At 41.9% G+C, this 16,421-nt stretch overlaps 1 protein-coding gene across 1 annotated transcript in view; it reads left to right on the top strand.

Annotated features, from left to right (window-relative positions):
• Positions 1 to 16,421, top strand: part of ADAMTS19 (ADAM metallopeptidase with thrombospondin type 1 motif 19) — a 218,639-nt gene that overhangs the window by 65,004 nt on the left and 137,214 nt on the right. Inside the window, exons 5-7 of the mRNA XM_037064401.1 lie at positions 754 to 837; positions 1,518 to 1,675; positions 10,188 to 10,231. Coding sequence (XP_036920296.1) covers positions 754 to 837; positions 1,518 to 1,675; positions 10,188 to 10,231 — 286 coding nt within the window. The remainder of the gene's footprint in view (positions 1 to 753; positions 838 to 1,517; positions 1,676 to 10,187; positions 10,232 to 16,421) is intronic.

The following is a 16,421-nucleotide window of genomic DNA, read 5'->3' as shown; positions in this document are numbered from 1 at the left end:
TGTGTTCAGTGACCTCCGGGACACCCCGCCAGTGGTCAGTGCAGGGCAGGTCACTGCCTAGCCAGGTCCGCCCCTTCTAATGAGTGCTGTCTGTGAGACCATGGGCATGGTGCGTCAGTATTTTCTACGACAGGTTAAACAAATGCTAAACTTTATGAAAACTCAGGGGACCGCCTACAAAAATTCACCTTGTTTTCCAGCGTGGCCACACACACCACATTCTGAGAAGGCTTCTTGTATTGGTGATAGGAAACCCTAAGCCATTCATCTTCGTGGCAGCACTGGACGGGGAGCTTTGGAAACCTTATTTGTATTTGGCAGCTGGTTTGGGAGAGAAAAAGACTCTAAGGAATGAAGTGAGAGGTGGCATATGGCAGGCCGAGATTTCGGGACTATTTCTCAGAAGGAAGGAGGATGCTGGCATTTTGTGAATTAAGAAAGATTGTAGGGTTTACTAAAATTCTTCTCGTTGGCATCGCGAAAAACCCAGCTTTCTCTCGGTACCTCAATGAAATGCTTAGACTATTAAGGCTACAGTGAGTATCTCAGAATGTTGTGTCTAAATTTCTTGGGGTCTAAAATGCATTAGCTAAATTATTGTTGCTTATTAAGCTCGTGTTTTAAACAATTAAGCAATTTAAACACATATGAGATTGCTCAATGATATGAAGACTTCTCTCATGTCTGGGCTTTAAGAAAAATGATGATGTTTTTCAGTTTTATTTTAGGTTTTAATTTTTTTTTTGTTTTCAGGTTTTTAACCTTTTCCAACACAAGAGCCTCGGCGTGCAGGTCAGCCTCCGTGTGATTAAGCTTGTTCTGCTCCATGAAACGCCGGTAAGAAAGTCTTGAGGTTTTGGTCCTCAGTTAAGTGGATGAGAAGTTGTGTTCAGGTGCTTTTACGTACAGGGGACGTTAGGGATGTGCTTTTTGTTGACTTAAAATCCAGAAACACCCACTGAATCACTTAGGGTATACATAAAGTTGTCCTTAGTTCTGGTGAATACCTTCATTTTATTCTGAAAATTGATTGTTTTTGGTTTCCAAGGATCCTGGCCACAACCCTTAACTTTCTGAAAGTAACTTTAAAAAAAGTCATATTTAATGACAGTTATAGTTTCTTCTCTGAGCTTGTGCTTGTAAAGCCTTATCTGTAATTCATTTTAAATGTAGAATATTCTGTGACATTTTAGCCTGCTGCTTACCTGGCACTTCGTAAAACCTTTGTTTTTAAATTACAGAAATAGCGAGTTACTTATGTCCAGAAGTTCCACATTCTCGACATTCCGTTGAACCTCTCCTTTTTTTCGAGTAACATTGTACAGATTGTGTAATTATCGTACCTCACCGAGTTTTACGATTTATAGCTCAGACAACATCAGTCCCGAACGCCTCCCGGATTCTAGTCATTGCTACAGTGAGCAGTTTGCTTTAGTCATTGAAGACGTCCCCTCAGTTTCTAGCGTTTTGTCTGGTGGGGCGTCATTTGCCTTGAAGTGAAATCCCTTCTTTTGCAGGCAGATCTCTATATCGGGCACCACGGGGAGAAAATGCTGGAGAGCTTTTGCAGGTGGCAACATGAAGAATTTGGCAAAAAGAATGACATACATTTAGAGATGTCGACCAGCTGGGGAGAGGACACGGCGTCCGTGGATGCAGCCATACTTATAACGAGGTAAATGTGCCCAAGTCAGTGAAGTGCCAGTCCTCATTTGATGGCTGTGCTGTTCATCGCCAAGTGCTTAGGTTCTACATTTTGTTCCAACAAACTTTTGGTGTAATGATATCAGTCATTTTTCTCAATTAACAGTAACTGCCTTTTGAACGGCCACTTATAGGAGAGCATATTGACAAAACGTTTTTAAGGCGAAGACACAGTCATTGATGACAGTCAGCTAAAACTTTGGTGAATTGGGGTGGGGCTTTGAAATTAAGAAAATGCACTGTGTGTTTTTCAGTCGTTACCCTGTAGAGTAGTAAGTAGTCCGATATTTTAAATTCAGAAATAGGGCACTGAGCCCAAGCAGCTTGTGATGGTGGCGGCGGCAGCGGTGGCTGCAATGGGTCTGGGCCCATGAAGTGATGATGGAGGTGGAAGTCCGGCTCTTACCCAGGCCAGACTTCCGAGACAGGGAAGCTGAGGACGTGGCGGGAGTGTCTGACATAGACCTGGACCTGCCAGAGGATGCTCTGAGCATGAGCTGGAGGCGGGGAATTTGTAGGAGTTCAGCCCAGATGGAAGCATAGGTAAAAATGCTTTGCTTCCTCATGCAACCAAAAGAAGGATAACAACCAATTTAAGGACAATAAACAACCAGAAGTGGGAGGGGATCAAACTGCATGGAACTCCAACAACCAAGGAGTTGAAGAAACATTCACCCAGACCGGTAGGTAGGAGGGGCAGAGATGGGCAGCCAAGAGGAGAGGACACATGACATGACAAGGCGGTGGACAGCGTGGGCGAGGCAGGGCTGGCTGACCAGGAAATGAAAGACTCAAAACCTCTAGCTGTAAACTACTGTGGGGGTTGTGACGGTGGGAGAAACTCCTAGTCGCACAGGATAGTTTGTTGGAAAGGGGGCTAGAGCGGGAAGTAACGAAAAGTGGGATGAGAACTGAGCAAGTGGCATTATTCCCTCTCTGACCCCTCCCCCACACAAAGCATCACAAAGAGGGTTGCCCCACCCTGGCAAAAACCTAGGGCTCTGCCCCCTTACAATATAACAGGTGCACTGAGCCAAGGAAATATGGCCCAAATGAAAGAACAGATCAAAACTCCAGGAAAAGAGCTAAGCGACAAGGAGATAGACAGCCTTCAAGATGCAGAGTTCAAAACACTGATGATCAGAATGCTCTCAGAAATGACTGACCTCAATCACAAAATGAAGGAGGAAATGAAGGCTACACAAATTAAATAAAAGAAAATATACAGGGAAATAACAGGGAATGGACGGAGGTTGGGACTCAGATCAATGATTTGGAGCAAAAGAAAGAAATAAACATCCAACTGGAACAGAATGAAGAAAAAAGAATTTTAAAAAATGGGGAGAAGCTTAGGAACCTCTGGGACAACTTTAAGCATTCCAACATCTGAATCATAAGAGTGCCAGGAGAAGAAGAGGAAGAGCAAGAAATTGAAAACATAATGAAGGGAAACTCCTCCTGGTGAAGGATATAGACTTCCAGGAAGTCCAAGAAGCCCAGAGAGTCCCCAAACAATTTGACCCAAGGAGGAATACACCAAGGCACATCATAATTAAGTTACCCAAGAATAAAGATGAGGAGAGAATCTTAAAAGCAGCCAGAAGAAAGGAGAGGGTTACTTACAAAGGAGTTCCCATAAGACTGTCAGCTGATTTCTCCAAAGAAACCTTACAGGCAAGAACTGGGGGAAAGAAGTATTCCAAGTCATGAAAGGGCAAGGACCTACATCCAAGATTACTCTGTCCAGCAAAGCTTTCATTTAGAATGGAAGGGCAGATAAAGTACTTCCCAGATAAAGTCAAATTAAAGGAGTTCATCATCACCAAGCCCTTATCATATGAAATGTTAAAGGGACTTAGCTAAGAAATAGAAGAAGATCAAAACCTATGAACAGTAAAATGATAACAAACTCATAACTATCAACAACTGAGCCTAAAAAACAAACAACCAGAACAGGAACAGAATCACGAAAATGAAGATTATGTGGAGGGTTATCACTGGGGAAGTTATCACTGAGAGAGAGGGGAAGGATAGAGAGGAAGTACAGGGAATAAGAAGCATAATTTATAGGCATAAAATAGATAAGGGAAGGTTAAGAATAATATATATACAGGAACAAGTATTAAGGACACATGGACAAAAACTCAGGGGGGTGGAAATGGGAGGGAGGTGGGGAGCACTGGGGGGGTGGGCTGGGATGGGAGTAAAAGACAGAAACCTGTACTTGAACAACAATTAAATAAATAATTTTTTTTAAAAAGAATAATACAGGAAATGGAAAAGCCAAAGACCCCCTTGTCATTCATTGTGGAAGGCAGAGTAATGCCCATGTCCTAATTCCCAGAACCTGTGACCGCGTCCCCTTACATGGCAAAAGAATCACAAGAATCTGAAAATACGGGAAAGGGAGCAGACGGTCACAGTCACAGAGACTGGAGGATGCTCTGCAGCTGGCTTTCGAGGTGGCGGCAGGGCCACCAGCCAAAGGACGCGGGCAGCCCGTGCAAGCCAGTGTATTCCACTTGAGAACCTTGGGGGCAATTCCACCCTGCAGACACCTCGATTTAACCCAGTAAGACCTCTGTTTGGCTCCAGACCTCCAGACCAGTGAGATGATGCATTCCTGTTGTTTTAAATGACTGAGCCTGGGGTAATTCCTTACAGCAGCCACGGGAAACCCATATAACTGTATCGGTCTATACCACCTGGAGCTGACATTTTATCGCCTATAAGTATCCCTAATCTATGTAATTATTCCATATCTGTATATCTTTCTGATCCTTTACATTTAGAGAAAAACGTAAAAATGTCTTTATCTACACATGGTTGTAGACATGTGCTAGTATCTATTTGGGGTGATTGAATAGTACCTGGTACTGTGTGTAGAAATATCATCTTCTTCCTTACTGTCAGATGCTTATAACATGCAATCAAACTTCATGTTTAGCCATGGGCTGGGGCAATGTATTAAAGGAGTGAACTGAAGGTAGTGATATCTGGGATTTGCGAGACTGTTTCTAAATAACATTCTTCAGGAGAACACTCAGCGTGTATTTCCTTATCTCAACCTTCGGGATCAACTCCATCAGTCAAATAATTACTCACCCTCAGATTTCCAAAACTTGAGCTACTGCCACATGACTAAATGTTGCACTCTCTATGCCCAAACTGTACTTTTCAAAGATAAGATGACATAAGGCACTATTGTCATATTTCTAGTGTATCTTTCAGCTATGTATAGAAAACCCAAGCTTTGTTCTCCAAACAGGACTTGTGTTCACACCTGAACGGAAAAGCCGTTTTGGTAGGTGAACTTGGTTTGGGGGGTCAGGTTTTGCCAAGCCCCTTCACACATTTCACAGAAAAAAACTTGCACAGCATCTCAGTGCCGCAGCGAAATGGTGACCTCAGCATATTGCACCCTGATAACTAGGGCTCAGAATAGGTCTTAGTGGACTGCTTCTGGGTTTTTTTAAAAGTAATTAGAATTAAAAATCTGAGGTTGAAAATAGAAAAAGATATGCCACAGGCCACACACGTATTAAGTGTTAGTAGGTGCTGACCAGTCCTTCTCTCTTGCTTCGCCTGTGTAGGGGAGGGCTCGGTGGCGGGTCTCTGTCCCCCTTGTCCGTTCAGTGCCATGACCGTGACAACCTCACACTGAAGGGGATGTTTTACGGCCACATTTGTTCAGAAATGTCCAGCTCATCGGTGGTCTGACTGATACAAGTGTAAGGTCAAAGTAAGCAGATATTCGCTTTGCTGAGAACTTGTGAGAAATAAAACATTTTAAAAAAATCTCCTTGGATTTCATCCATATTTGACAAAATAAACTCATAACCAGCCTCGTTTCTAGTGAATGCTCATCTTAGACAGCTATTAAATTTTAGCTCAGCTATTAATTTTGGTTTCAACTAAAATGAATAATGTTCGTATAAACCCAAACCTATCTGCAGTAATATATTTGTCAAGTTGTTCTGTGGATACAATGAAGCGAATAGTTTTGAGCTGACTCAGTGCTCGTGGGCTCATAGTAACACAAACACAAAACATATTACCCCAGCTGTCAACTCTATGATGTATTCTCAGTGTAATTTTCACATTTCTCTTTGAAATCAGGGAGAAGGCCTGAGTCTACGTCTCTTGAAAACATTCCTTTGCTCGAAATTTCACTGTATTAATGATATTTTTGCCTTTCCTATTTACTGAAACGTTTTTGGTTTGTGTACAGTACTTTTGAAAGTTAGTTTTAAACTAATGACATTGGCAAGTAAGGTCGAAAACTTAATAAAATGTAGAAATGGCAGAAATATATTAATTTAGTGCAAATCATAGAATAATATTTGAGTGAGTCATTTATAGGTATAACCCAGGGCACTATAAAACTCTACAATGAGGCTTATTCTCAGATGCATCTTCATTCTTGGAAATTAAAGGCCACATTTCATTTTTTTCAATATAAATCAGAACTTAAGCAGAATTTATTGGCCTTCCCAGCTGCCAAAGTCCAACAGCATCATTTCCATAAACTCACATCATGAAACTCTGCGATGCAGACTTCAGGCGCGCTGAGCCATCGTGAGCCAAAAATGAGAGAATCTGAATCCGTGTGATCACAGGTCGAGGCAAACAAGTCCCCCCAGCAACCCCCCTCTCCAGTAAATCTTTGAACATTATGAAAAGTAAGAGTGTGTTATCGTGGCCCTCTGGAAAGAAGGGACAATGAGGCACCCCGTCTGATCTGACATTTGGAAATGCCGCCGACAGCTTAGCCATCGATTGCGCTGAGAGGCATTTCCAACGCTCCAGTGCTTCCGAATAAAAGACCTCGTGATCTTTGGAATACTGGGCTGTATTCGTTTGTTTGCTAAGTGAACAGAAATTGGCCGTGTGAGGAACTCTGAGTGCCCTTGACAATAAGCAGCGCATTTGTCCTAGTTTTACCATGTTGTTTAGTTACAGATGAAGTCCCTTGGTTCACATTATGTAAATCAAATAGTCATGTTGCAGCCTCATGCATGATGATGTGATGTTCTGCACGTCTAGGAAAAGCACATAAAATCCCTTTCCCCTACATCTGCATATACTTTGCACTCACTGATTCTTGGCCCTGCGGTGAAGATTTGATTTTGGGTTTCTTTAATTTTCTGAATTCCCATATTACTCAGTATCATTTGTTTTGGGTGTTTCTCCTTTTACTGGCAAAGTCAATTGCAAAATAGAACTGTTCGTTATTCTGCACGATTCCCCAGGCTTCTTCCTCACGGGTCTGGGGCCCTTATCACAGAGATGATTGTGGTCATCCTCTTCTTTGCTTTCAGAGGAGAAGTCTATCGTGTTGATCTTTGCTGTCTTCCCCTTACCCAGTGCTTGGCATGCAAGAGGCACCTAGGGAATCCTACCACGCCCAATTGTGTTGGCAGGTTGTGTGCCACACGACGGGAGAGGGAGCCGTTTACTGTACATTGCTGTGTATGTAAACGTACCCCTAGAAATAAGCAGCCTGCAGCCTATGCTCTGCACAGGGTGTCCCTGTGGTAGATTTCATGTCAATATCTTCTAATGCAGAGAAAGACTAACTACTACTTGGTCATTTGCCCGTAAAAAAGAATGTCAGCAAACCTTTTCCATTTTTCTTCATCTGTAGTTCTATTCAGACTCCGAATATGTTATACCACTGTGGGGGGTGGATATATTTTCCTGTATCATTTCATGTTGGTTTTGAACCACAGAGACTGACTTTGCCCAATTTGAGCACCAGAAGTGTCATCTTCGACTTAAAAAAAATTACCCTTGCCCAAGAACAAGCTTATTGATTTCAGAGAGAGGGAGAAAAATGTGGATATGTTGATGTGTGAGAGAAGCATGGATTGATTGCCTCTCACGTGTGCCCCGGCCAGGATGGAGCCTGCAACCTAGGCACATGCCCTGACCAGGAATTGAACTGCAACCCTTGTGTCTACAGGTCAATGTTCCAACCAACTGAGCCACACCAGCCAGGGCAGATTTTTTTTTTTTGATAGATGGAGAAATTCTGTGTAGTACTTAGAATCAGAGAGCATTGAAGAACCAGGCATCAGGAGAGACGGCGAAGCCCTGGCGGGTGGCTCGGCTGGTCGGAGCGTTGTCGCACATACCAGAAGGTCACAGGCTCCATCCCAGTCAGGGCAGAGGCCCAGGTGGCGGGTTCGACCCCTGGTTGGGGTGTGTGCGGGAGGGAACAGATCAACGTTTCTCTCACATATCAATTTTTCTCTCGTCCTCTCTCTCTCTGTTTCTCTCCGAAATCAATAAACATATACTTGGGTGAGGATTACAAAAAGAGACTGAAGTTGGGGGTGGCTAGAAAAAAAAGACAGCTGGTAAGGACTCTAAAAATCTCAACTACTGGGTTTGGGTGATCCGGGGCCATCTCTTATTATAGATCCATTTGAGATCCTCTGAAAAAGATATTACTAATTGTAGTCAACCTGAATGTCTTATTCAGTCAGTTACACGGTCTTTTAAAGAGTTTGGTAAAACTAGATGCGTGATTTATAATAATAGAATAAGGCCTATATGGCTCATTTCTATGTATATTAAGATTCAAAATTAACCAAGTTTTACTATTCTTAATTACTATCTGATTGGTCATAGATTGGTCCACTTCCTTTAAATATGTGACAGTCTGGCTGAGTGGACAATCAGCAAGTGTTCCCATTTGTAGGCATATAGGAGTGATAGAAAAAATGCCATAAACCTCTTTTATATGCAAAATAAGCCAAAAATAGAAAGTAGTATGCTTCTGAGGTAACGTGACAGCCGCCCTGGCAAAAGTTCCCTGGACTCAGAAGTGTGGGCTCCTGGATTTAGCTCCCACATGAAGAAAGACCTCTGAGGTTTGACGAAGCGGGGAAGTGGAACTGAGGCGATGACACACAGCCAGAGCCTCCGGTAGCTGCCCACACCTCGCGTGAACGCGTGCTCTGGTGAGCGCTGTGCACACAGCCCAGGGCGTCATGGCAAGTATTCTAGCTCAACCAGGACCCCAGGGCTAGGAAAACTCTTCCCAGCGAAGCAGGAGGCGTAAGCCCACGGTAAGCTGCTCTGAAGCGGCCGTCTGTCACCTCAGGCCACACGAGGCCGCCGTGAGCGAGTTTAAGTGAATGAGCTCACCGTGGAATTCCCAAACTCAGAAGAACATCTTCCATTGGAAAAGCCCGGAATCACGATAAAGAATAACTTTAAAACGGACAGGGATTGCAAAAACCTGTTCTCACGATTAAACACACACAAAAAATTCAAAATGTTAGAATAAGGCGGTGGACAAACAAAGATCAGTTGATCTGAAAATCGAGGGAGATTCAACATCTCTAAAAGAAATTACACTTAAAATTTGACTTTCTGAGTTGAAAATCAGGTTAGATACAGTCGAAGGGGGCACCGGTGGGTCGGATGAGGGATCTGAGGGAACTCTCCCAGCAGGCTGCGCCGAGCTGTGGACAGGTGGAGCCGCAGGTCGGCGCGGAGAGTCCCACAGGTGGCGATGAGGACACACCTGGGCCTGGAGGGGTTCGCTAAATAGGAAATATAAGGATTTCCGTGTGTCCATGGATCTTGTCACTGAAAATCATGCCAAGTACCAAAGGAGATAAAGAAATGTGAAATCAGCATCTAGACACACTCAGGTGGGACTGTGGAACCTTGAATACAAGAAGAAATCTTAAAATCAACAGGAAATCATGGTGCATGCCAATGGCAACTCAATAAAAAAGTTAACCAGAAAGCAAGCGCGTGAAGGGGCACGGTGACTGCAGGTTTTTAGTCTGTATTTATGAATGCCTGAAGTTTGCTTTTCGATAGTTGTCTCAAAAGTTTGCAGTCTGCTGTGGAATGCTCTCTGAGATATAGTAGTCAAGTAGAACGCAAATTAGAGAATGTTATTCAGGGTTAGACCCTATGTAAAAATCCTAAATGAGACAGCTATGTAAAAATGCTCGATTCTTCATGTTTTATTAGAGTGATTATCAGTGTTTGAAAAATGTTTCAATCTTTGATATAAAATGTTATGTTGTTTTAAGTTGTATTTCTCATATTTAAATCTTTAATCTGGAAATTATTTGGGGGTTATGTGAAGTAGAGGTTTTAGGATATTTTTCAAACAAGAAGCCATGTCCCACTACCAGATACTGGATTTTTTTGTAATAAGTAAAAGAAATCCTGTAAAATTCAAAACAAGATCGAATTTTACTTTTGAGGTATTATCTATGAAATAGGAGAACATGTTTCAGGATTGTATCGGGTAGAAAGGTACCATGAAAAACTTAATTCTCCTGTTTTCTTAGAACCAAAAATAATTTAATCTCATTTTCAGTTTTATTACATTCCTGTAGATAGAAATGGTAGTTTACTAGTCATGCCACTATTAATTCCACCCTTTATTGTTCATACAACTATTATTTGTGGAAAGGTTTTTTACTTCAGTTTTATATTCTTCTTTCTAGAAAAGATTTCTGTGTGCACAAAGACGAGCCATGTGATACTGTCGGTAAGTGTCTATTCACATTTTTACACTTTCGAGCAGTTCTCAGGACCTCGAACACAACTATAGGAAATTATCGGAGAGTGGTGCTTTTAGTGGGAGATTTTTAAGATGTCCAAGTTATATATCTCTGATATATGGGTTTAATCATTTGTCAACACTTCAGTTATTAATAACATAGCTTAAAGATATGCGTACACTATATATTTGAAAAAATCTTAAACCATGCTTTAAGAATATACTGAGTTCTTATTTGTTATTTTCCCAGAGATGTACATAAGGGTTTAATAAAATTCTATTATTGTTGGTAAACCAAGGCAAAATATATTGGCAGTCTGACTGACCTTTTGTAGGCTAACAGATTTGTTTTTAACGTCTATGCCTGAAGTTCTTTGCAGTCAGAGAAAGTCCATTCAGTTTACATGACTAATGATGATTTCTTTACATGAAGTGGTACATTTTCTGTGTGTGTGTTCTAGATATCTAAAGCCCCCTAAACATGTCCATATAGCCAGTAGAATCCATGGAACCACAGTTCTAGATATATGCTAATATAAATTCATCTACATAAATTTACCTATCCAAAAATATATAACTGTGTCTAGGTGTAAGCTATGTAACTATGGATGGTTTTAAGCTATAAAGCTCTGTGTAACAGGACACGAGTAAGACAAGTGTAAGAGCCATCATCTGCTTTTGACATCACTTGGCGTCATTTCTACAGGGTAGTAAGTATCTTCACCATCTTGAGGTTCTTTGAAAGATGAACAGTAAAAAGGATACTGAACCCTTTAACAGGATAAAGGGTTCTAGGTATTTAAAACATCATTCTCATTAAGTGAAAACATCATTCTCATCTAGTTCCATTAAGTTCTCATCAGCCCCCTCCTATGATTAAAATCTGAAATGATAAGTGCAAAGTAGTTAAAGCAAAAGAAAGCAGAAGATGGTGGAGTGAAAGGCATGTTTGGTTCCGAAGGGACGTCAGGCAGAAAGAGAACTGGACGGCTGAGGACAGGCCGCCTTCACTTAGGGAGGGTCTTCGTCATGTTGACTCGCTTACCTGCTTCCGCCAGCTTTCTCCTCTTCTTGCCTGGATCTCCATAAACTAAATCTTAATGCAGTGTCCATCAAGCCAACCGTGGAAACTTGGATCGCCGATGAAGCTTGTCCCAAACAAGGACCTGCTCTCCATGTAGCAGCTATGTTGCCCCAGAGCCTTCTGTGACACAGACGGTTTCTTGCTTCCCCCGAGCGCCCGAGAGAAACAGCAGTATCCTCAGTAACCACGCCCCTTCACAGCTCGGGCTCCCGGACTACAGAAGCAATGACTAACCTGAAGCAAATCACATTTTTTAAATTATGACTATGTTTCACATCTCGCTAAATCTGCTCATTGAAAATCACATTCTCTTTGTGATATATGTGTATATTATCCAGGAAGCTTATTTCTGGTTTAAAGGCCACTGGATTAATGCAGTACCTGGTTGAGTCTGAACACTCAGGAGGGGGGTGCTGTCAGCCCCAGCTCTGTCAGGCCTGCCCACTAGGAGCCTGTGATGGTGCAGGAAGGGGGAGATCTCCTTCCTGAGATCTCTCTGGATTTTGTGTGCTTAGATCCTCGGGTCACCTCTGGCATCGCTGCATCCCCGTTTTCCTCTCCGTGTCTGACCTCAGTTCTTTTCCCCAGCCCAAATAGGAGACAAGGGTCTTCCTCCTATTTGCAGAGTAAAAATCCGAAGTATTTCTGCAGAAGAGAGAGCATGAACATTTGTAACAACCGCGTCGGAAGAGTGATCTCTTCATTCCAGTCCTCGTCTCCTCCTACCCCCAAATGTTCTTGGTACGCTGTTCACGCTCCTGCCTGGAGACATGGGTGCAGAAGGTTTGTTGATGTTTGTGAGAACAGCATGAAGGCTGCCACCCATCACCCACGCATCGACGCCGTGCAGCAACAATGTTGTGGAGGAAAAGGACGCTTGCTTCTCTGGCGATGGCTTATGATTAGTGTAGGCCCGTCCACAGCATTATTTCAGGACCCCAGCCCTAACCCAGTTAGAGCAAATGGCACTGCCGTGATTGGGACATGTGACCTGCCACCTGCATTTGCCTCATTCAGCTGAAGAGAGGGGCATTTTTCATGGTCGAAGCTTCTTCATCTATGTCCCCACGGGATGTAAATGAAGAAGCTATAATTGCAAAGGAAAGCAGCCTTGGGGTGAGTCTCACCTCAAACATAGCAGAACAGAGAGAGGAAAGGGGCCTTGCTTCTTGATTATGTTGTGGAATCCACACATTCTCCGGCCTCAGGGCCAGTCTAGTCTCTGAGCTCCAGAAGGTGTGAGCCAGTAGATGTGCTCAGTTTTTAAGCCAAGTTAAGATTTTTATTTCTGTAACTTGCAGCCTGAGGCATAGATCTTCTCTGACATTCATATATGCATGTATAAGAAAAGGAGAATGTAGGGCAATATTAATAATTTACACTATTATTGAGAGGGTGCTGGTAACTTGCTCTGTGACTAGTTAAAAAATTAAACAAGCATGTGTTGCTTACTGGTCATTTTAGCAGCTCTTACTCTGTGGTATAATAAGCCGAAAGGAATTTAGGGCTTAAGTCAATAAAATGTTTATTGACACATTTTGATTTTTTTCTACTTTTAAATCATTTTTATTTTTCAATGACAGTTGACACACATTATTATATTAGTTTCAGATGTATACCCCAGTGATTAGATATTATATAATCTATGAAGTGACCCTCCTAATAAATCTGCCACCCATCTGACACCACACATAATTATGAGAATATTATTGACTATACTTCCTATACTGCACTTTACATCCCCATGACTATTCTGTGCCAACCAATGGGTACTTCTTAATCTTTTCAGCCATCCCTCCAACCCCCCTCCCATCTTGTGGCCATCAAAATGTTCTCTGTGTCTATAAATCTGTTTCTGTTCTGCTTGTTTGTTTTTTATTCCATTGTTGATAGATATGTATTTATTGCCATTTCGTGGTTTGTATTTTTTTTATCTTTTCTTTCTTTTTAAAGGAGACCCTTTAACCTTTTGTATTATACTGTTTGGTTATAATGAACACTTTCAGCTTTTCATGTCTGGGAAGCTCTTTATTTGTCCTTCGATTATAAATCAGCTTTGCTGGGTAGAGTCACCTTGGTGGTCGGTCCCTGCTTCTTACCACTTTGAATATTTCTTGCCACTTTCTTCTGGTCTGAAAAGTTTCCATTGAGAAATCAACTGAGTCCAATGAGAGCTTCCATGTAGGGAACTAACTGCTTTTCTCTTGCTGTTTTTATGATTCTCTCTTTGTCTTTAACTTTTGCATTTTAATTCTGATGTGTGTGGGGGTGGGCCTCTTTGGGTTCATCTTGTTTGGGACTCTCTGTGCTTCTTGGGTTTGTATGTCTATTTCCTTCTCCAAGTTCGAGAAGTTTTCTGTCATTATTTTTTCAAATACACTTTAAATTTCTTGCTCTCTCTCTTCTTTTGGCATCCCTATGATGCGAATATGGGATTTCTTGAAGTTGTCCCAGAGGCTTCTTATACTATTCTCATTTTTTTAAAATTCTTTTTCCTTTTTGCTGTTCCAGTGAGTGTTTTTTTTCCCCTTATATTCCAAATCACTGACTTGATTCTCAATTTCATCTCCTCTACTGATGATTTCCTGTATATTATTCTTCATTTCAGTCAGTGTACCCTTGATTTCTTTTTTACACCATTGAAGTTTGCACTAAATTCCCTGAGCATCCTTATAACCAGTGTTTTAAATTCTGTATCTAGTAGATTGCTTGTCTCCATTTTGTTTAGTTCTTTCTCTGGAGTTTTGTTCTGTTCTTTCATTGGGGCCATGTTTCTTTGTCTCCTCATCCTGCAGCCTCCCTGTGTGTGTTTCTATGTATTAGGTAGAGCTCCTGTGTGTCCCAGGCTTGGTATTATGGCCTATTGTAGTAGGTGTCCTGTAGGGTCACCTCCCCAATCACCCAAGCTGGGCACTCGAGGTGTACCTCCCATGCGGACTGAGTACATCCTCCTCATTGGTGATTCAAGAAGCCCGTGTCTGCGTGGCATATAACTGGAAAATGACACTCCACCTGTTGGGAGAAGCATAGAGATGATAAGGTAGAAAGCCTCAAGCTATGACGAGTTTGAACCTGTTCACCTACGGTGAGAGGGGAACTCAGTGACTGAGGCCCTAGGAGTTCAGACATGTCAGCACAACCCGTTAAAGTCGGGAGTGGGTCTTTTTCTTCTCCAAGCAATAATTATGGTCCTTAAAACCCTTCACATACCTTACCCTGATTGTAGGCTATTGCTCTTTTTAAAAATTTTATTTCACTTTTAAAACCTACCAGATGGTATCATGGTTTTCTACAGTCAAAGCTTATTTAGATTTACCCACATATTTATTGTCGTATCAGCTCTTTATTCTTTCACATAACCCACATCTTTGCTCTGATTTTGCTCTCCTGCTACCCGTAGTGGTAGTTGTTAGACTTTCCTTTAGTAAAAATCTGCTCATGGCAAATCTTTTAAGTGTTTGTTAGTCTGAGAATGTTGTAATTTCACACTCATTTGTGATAGTATTTTGACTGTGGGCACATCATAGGTTGCATTCACCTGCCTTCCAGCCTCAGCTATTGCTCCAGAGAACCTGTCAGTCTGACTCCCACGAGTTTTTAAAAAATAGCATCCTAAACTGCTCTGTAGAGGCTTAAGTTGTCTTTATGCTCTACGCCAGTGATTCTCAAACTTTTTGGTCCTTCTAGTCTTCAGAATTATCGAAGATCCCAAAAGTGCTTTTTTATGTCAATAATATTGATCAGTCGTCACCATATCAGAAATTAAAACTGAGAAATTCTAAAAATAATTTATTTCAAATGAACAATAATAAACCTATCGATTGTTAGCATAAAGGACAGGCTTTTTGTAAAAAGGATATTATTCAAAACGAAAATAGTGAGAAGATGGGGCTTTGGTTTAGATGTCAGCAAATCTCCATATGTCTCTCTGGCTTATAGAAGACTGCCAGGGGTCTTACTGCTTCTGCTTGTGAGGGCTGCCTTTTGGTGCTGTGGCTGAAGGGTATGAAGAAAACGCGGCCTCGTGAAGATTTGTAATTAGAAAACGGCCGAGTTCTTTGGGTTTTTATGGATGGTGTTCTTTGAGAGTGCACTGAAACACAGGCTGGTGTCCCAATGGTGAGTAGATTGTGGTGTGGATGGGGAAGCACATCGATACAATTTTATACTTTGGTAATGTCTGTTAGTATGTGTTACACTTTAGGTGGACGGGTTTAACTAGGAATGTATTAGTAGCATCATTCTTTGGTCAATTAGAAAATAGTAGTTCACTGAGTTAGACAAATTTTCTACATGTGGACACGTTTCACCGTACAATACTTGCATACATTTAAAAAATCTTTGTCAATATCACCATGGATCTCATTGGAAATTGGAGGCTGTCAAACTCACAGTGGCAGATGAAAGTTTTCCAATATTCTAATTTAATTTGAAAGCTCAAATTTTATCATTGGGAAGAAAAATACCATCACTGGGTTTCCTGGGAGTAACAGGTTCTCTTTGTTCATTTTTCGGTAGATGTCTGGCAAATTCCCCAGGCTGAATAACCACGCTTGTCTGCCATTCTTTCAACTACAAATGGCGTTCAGTGAAAACCCTAGTGACCTCAGCTCCCAACACCAACAATCTCAGGATGCTCTTCCCAGAGACAACGTGATCTTTCAGTCCACAGCAGACAGACTTTCTCCTTACCTCCTTTTCTTTACACAAAGTATTAAAAAACGGGTGTGCTCAAGCGTTCAGATTTAAAGAAATTAATACATTTAATTTCTGTCGTTTTAAGTGGGCTTGGCTCGAGTCCCCCTGGGAGTGAGTGGCAGTGAATAATAAAGCGACCAACCGTGAAGGGGGGCTTTGCGGCCCTGAGTGGTGCCGGGCAATTTTACGTCCCGTTGCTGCTGTACCATCGGTGCAGATGTTGACAGTTGTGTCTCACTGGCCTCTTGAGAAGGTCTCAGGGACCCACTGGAAAGATACGATGGGAGCCCAGGGTTCTGCAGACACTCTGTGAGAAATTTTGCCATAATCAGGGAATGAGTGGTAGTCAATGGGGACAGTCATGGATCAAGTATGTGCATGTGTGTGTATTTCATG

This window comes from Sturnira hondurensis, unplaced genomic scaffold (genome assembly GCF_014824575.4).
Source record: "Sturnira hondurensis isolate 20B ecotype Veracruz unplaced genomic scaffold, ASM1482457v3 Scaffold0015262, whole genome shotgun sequence".
NCBI classification, from domain to species: Eukaryota; Metazoa; Chordata; class Mammalia; order Chiroptera; family Phyllostomidae; genus Sturnira; species Sturnira hondurensis.
Note: the sequence above shows the minus strand (reverse complement) of the source record. Positions and strands in the feature narration are given on the sequence as shown.